Source organism: Sodiomyces alcalophilus (assembly GCF_042370955.1).
Source record: "Sodiomyces alcalophilus JCM 7366 unplaced genomic scaffold ACRALscaffold_3, whole genome shotgun sequence".
Classification (NCBI taxonomy): Eukaryota; Fungi; Ascomycota; class Sordariomycetes; order Glomerellales; family Plectosphaerellaceae; genus Sodiomyces; species Sodiomyces alcalophilus.
The window spans coordinates 3,443,712-3,448,433 of NW_027263534.1; the positions used below are offsets into that span (position 1 = coordinate 3,443,712).

The 4,722-nt window shown below is 51.0% G+C and overlaps 1 protein-coding gene across 1 annotated transcript; it reads left to right on the forward strand.

Annotated features, from left to right (window-relative positions):
* Positions 1-208: 208 nt before the first annotated feature.
* ACRALDRAFT_1062750 (uncharacterized protein) lies at positions 209-3,763 on the forward strand. Its single transcript, XM_071016662.1, has 4 exons — positions 209-441; positions 589-807; positions 891-1,609; positions 1,698-3,763. Exons 1-4 carry the CDS (start codon positions 358-360, stop codon positions 3,169-3,171), a joined length of 2,496 nt encoding a protein of 831 aa, XP_070876174.1. The 5' UTR covers positions 209-357; the 3' UTR covers positions 3,172-3,763.
* The last annotated feature ends 959 nt before the right edge of the window (positions 3,764-4,722 follow it).

Genomic DNA, 4,722 nt, shown 5'->3' on the forward strand with positions numbered 1-4,722 from the left:
CTATGATTAATTAGAAGATCCGGTAGTCTACCGGATTATCTCTACGGGGTTAACCTGTAACACTTATATATATTTCTTATACCTAATTTCGGACCGGAATAACCTTTTCTCCGTTCCTTTTATAGGCCAGCCTATATAACCAGCGGGTGGGAGCGTGAAAACCTACTTTATACTAGATACTCGACATCTATACCTTCGCGTTAATATAGTCCATAGTCCAGTTTGTCCCGTCCGGGTCCTTGCACGCGTCCGATCGTTTATCGGCTAGCAGTGCTCATCTCAGGAGATTCAACCTACGCACGTCTCTTTTAAGTCAGCACTTATGTGGCACGCCGGGTCTTTTCGCCACAGGAGAAGATGGCGCGGCATTCCGAACAACGCACACGGCGCTTCCACGAAGTGACGCTGACCCGTCCTTGTGTTCAGACAGCTGCGGACCGTGTGAGTCGAATGCCCTAGCCTCCTATTTCTCCCGTCGTCCATAAATGCCTTACGCCCCCTCCCCCTTCTTCTCTTTCTCTTATCTTTCGTCCTTTTTTTTTTACTTTTTTCCTCATCTTGGCTAATACTGACAGGCCAACTTAATAGTTCGGCCAAGATGCCCTGACACTCATCCGAGAACGAGAATTAGACTACATCACCAGCAGTTCCGCCAGCGCATCCAGTCTTGTCGATGGCGTCCCAGTGGGCCAAATTACAACGGAGAATCCTTATAATGATGCTTTAGGGCGGCCGCCCCTGGAGAAGATCGTTCCTCCGATGCAGTATTATCGCAACAACCTGACGGCGTTGTCCCAAAAGTACAACGTACGGTTTCTTCCCCCGCCATTTCTTCTCCGCTCGCCCCAAGTTGCACTCATGCTTATAGTATCTTGTTCCCGAGTGAGCAGCTCTACTTTGCCGCTTACGAGAACCGAATCTTTGTCTACCGCCCTCAAAATGTGCCGAGACAGCCCCTCCCTCGGGACCCAGACCTCATCCTGGCGACCAAACCGGACGAGGTTGCCAGGCGGTTAGGAGGTGCTCTAGATTACCTTTTTTCCCACCAGGCCAATTCCATCGCTACAGGGTTCCTCGGACAACAGGAAATCGTGGTCACCGCGTACGATGACGGGTCCGTGTTTGCCTATTACGTCAGGGAGATCGCCGAGTATATCAGGCACCTAATTTCGGGTAGGGCCGAGGGGAGGCCCAAGATTCCGACACCCTTCTTCCGCGAAAACGTCGGCTCCTCCGCCTGGGGTCTCGCCATCCACCAAACCTCCCGCCTCATCGCTGTCAGTTCGAACCGCTACGAGGTCACCGTGTTCGCATTTGGTCTCACCAAGCAGCCCCGCGGTCGAAAGAAGGCCGTGAGCCGGGATTATTCGGCCAATTCGGTCGCGGAGCGGAAACGCAACTGGAGGATTGTTTTGCTCCTTGGCGAAGGCGGTCACAACATCCCCAACATAACCTTCTGGGACGACCGCGACGGGCAAGCCGAAAAGGTATGTGCGATGGACATCAAGGGGCAAACTTGGATTTTAGATATCTGGAATCCTTGTACGGCGCCTCTGAAGATTCCTCACATGTATCAACCTCGTGGTCAGGCTCACACGCACCTTTCTGGGCAAGTTTGACACCCATCTACCTCTTCTTCTGCCTCCCTTCTCTTACTGTCCATCCTGGGCCGTAGACTGACGAATCGTGGGTGACAGTGGATGGGGCGTGCTTGTTCTCCCCTACAGTAGCTTCGTATCGGCCGGTTCGCCCAAAGATGCCTTCGGGGTGGACCACCCATCAATGGTTACGGTTGAACATAGGAGCACCAGCAACGATTTCGCATTGGACATTTCAAGGAGCCTATTGTCCGTTCGAGATTCTGGCGCCGTGCCCCGAGAGGTCAGAGGCCCTGTCACCCCACATCCCGTCTATCTCGACCTTGGCACACTTGCGGCTGATCCGATGAACATCATACTGAATGATGATCTCGGTGAACAGGATCCATTTCAACATGAGAGTGCGTCTGATGGTGAGGATGGGGACGGGGTCGAGGGGCCGGAAGAGGAGGAGGAGGAAGAAGAAGAAGAGGAGGAGGAAGAAGAGGAGATGGAAGACGAATTCGATGCTCCCTTTTTGGTGAACTTGGCTGCGGAGATTGATAGCGGATCCGCTGCTGAGAGCGAAGATGACGGTAGTGTCGGGGGTCAGGTGGTCGGCACGGGACCTCCCAGCGTACCAACGCTCAGTCTCGTGTCGCCAGAGCTAGAGGGACCCTTGCTTGACGATTCTGAGGCAGCCGACTCGGATCCTGAGTATTTTGAGTTTGCTCTACTGGACCAGGTTCTCGCGGGACCACCTTCCCCTTTTCCTCCTCCACCTACGATGCATAATCACGGACTGTGGAGGGTCACACCGCCAGAGGCGGCGGACAGCCTGGTGCAGGTGACGACGCCCAAGTCGTATACCTGGCTGGACATGCTCTACATGCCACACACGGGATGGACGTATGCGTTCCCTTCATCCGCCTCCCACCGCCTGTCATTCCTCCGTCGTCCTGCCGAGCGTAATCGGAACACGACACCGCAGAACATGGATACGCTCCGAGAGTTGTCGAATCGTGGTTGTTTGTTCCGCACGTACATGCGGGACATGGAGCTCCGGAAACTCAGCTCAGCTGGCGCGGCAGTAGTTTGTCGCGGGGTCACGGGCGAGATGCCGCGGCTTCAGGTATTCCGTCATACAGAGCGGCTAAGCATGCTTCATCACGTGCCCCAACTTTCCCTTGTCGTGGTAGGTTCCGCAGCGGGTCGTGTCGTACTGCTAACGCCGACGCGAGCGTGTGGGGGACACCACGACCTGGCCGAGGGCATCGAGGGGCTTCCGTCGGCGACATCGAGCCGCAGCGCGAAGGTATCGTTCGGGTTTCGCGTGGACTGGGTGCTGCCGAAGGCGTCGGACGAGAAGACGCGGCTTAGACAGCTCCGGCCGCTATACGGTCTGGCTATCGGTCCGGTGCAGGACTGTGGGGACGTGAGCGACAATCTGCTATTGCAGCAGCCAGGGCGAGGCTCGTCAAGGGTGGCGGGGTCGGTGGGAAGGGCGTTCAGGTTGTTACTTCACTACCGGGACCACACAATCATGAGCTACGAATTACGACGGGACGGCGAGGGCAGGCTGGGAGTTATCTAATATGTCGAAGAAGGTAAGAGAAGGCGCGTCGTCCAGTCGGCCAGAAGCAGAGTCAACATATGTTAATAAGGGGCCCGGACACTCGGGCAAGCAGTCTGCTCGGTTCCTCTATGCGCACGAAGACAGCAGTAAGAGATATAAAAGCGAATCGGGTCAGCCTGTACTAATTAATAAGGGTCTATATTTTGTACTCTGCTGGGGCTTTTCGCGGAAATGCTGGGACACTTTGGACGTTGCAGAACCTGCGATTCACCCCTACCGGCATTCTTTATAGCAATCCAGCTGATTGGGCCAATAAGTTTGCACGCTGGTATTATCTATATGATTATCGACGTATATATTAAGCCGCTAGGGCGGAATCTTAGGCTAGTATATTAATAGGGAAAGAGCTATCGCCTAGTACGAAAGCGGTAGATAGAGTCTGGTAGAGAAGGTTTATAATACCAGTAAGCTAGAGCTAAGGGGAGTATTAAAGGTGCTTTGCTAACTCCGTACCTACCTTTACGGAGTCCACTTTATACTAGAAATAGATGCTTAAGCCTTAGTATCCTAGCTTAATAGTTCTGTTATAGACCTACCCGGCGTATTTATTACTTAGTGGATTACCTAGATCCGACTCTTTGACTTTAAGGTTAAGTATATTAAGGGAATTAAGAATACTATAGCCGATAGACTTTCGAGGATACCTGGTTCTTTTAATAAGTGGCCTTATACTTAATAAGCCTGCGGATACCCTTTAAAATAAACGCTTATAACGCCCGCTATATTAAAGATCGGTCGACCCGTGTTCCTAAAAAGGACGGTCTACTATAAATAAGAGTTACTAAGTAAGATTCGACTCTTAAAAGGTGGATTAAGAATAAAAAGACGTTAGTTACCCTAATTAGGAAAGCCCACGAGAAGTTAGACTATTATATAAGAGACCGGATATACTAGAAGCTTACCCCTATATAGGCTTAGGACGGAATCTATAAGCAGACTAAGGAGGTAGTCGAAGTATACGCCTAGTATTAAAGCGGCTAAGGCAAGGTACGCGAGGATCCCCTAATTGCTTAACTGCCTTAATAAGCCCTCCCCTTTATATAAGTAAGTCTCGATATCTAGTATCTTAGTAGCTATTACTTAGTAGAAACCCGATATATATTCACGGGATAAGTTAAAGCCCGTTTACTACGGAAGAATACGTCGCGGGCTATTACGATATTCTTATAGGAAGACGTTATCTGCCGGTATAGGCTATACTAGTATATTATTATAGACGGAGGTCCTAAGAATAAGGGTAGCGTAATTAAGCTAAATCGGGCGTACCTAATAAAGCGGAAGGTTATCTCTGCCTATTACCCCCGCGCTAATAGTCTAAACGAGGTCGGATATAAGCCTATCGCCTACACGCTTATTATCTAGTAAAAGATTTACCGCGGTATATTATATAAGATCCTGCTTATAGTCCTTTTCGTAGACCGCACGACTATCCGAGTATTTACCGGGAGGACCCCCTTTTACCTCCTCTATAGCTATAAACCCATCACGCTTATTAAGACGACCTGCCTT

Bases quoted from the DNA above. Each gene is read 5' to 3' on its own strand.
- ACRALDRAFT_1062750 (XM_071016662.1), top strand. From the start codon at position 358: ATGGCGCGGCATTCCGAACAACGCACACGGCGCTTCCACGAAGTGACG. The intron at 442-588 runs GTGAGTCGAATG...CCAACTTAATAG, and splicing joins TTCAGACAGCTGCGGACCGT to TTCGGCCAAGATGCCCTGAC. The intron at 808-890 runs GTACGGTTTCTT...CCGAGTGAGCAG, and splicing joins CGTTGTCCCAAAAGTACAAC to CTCTACTTTGCCGCTTACGA.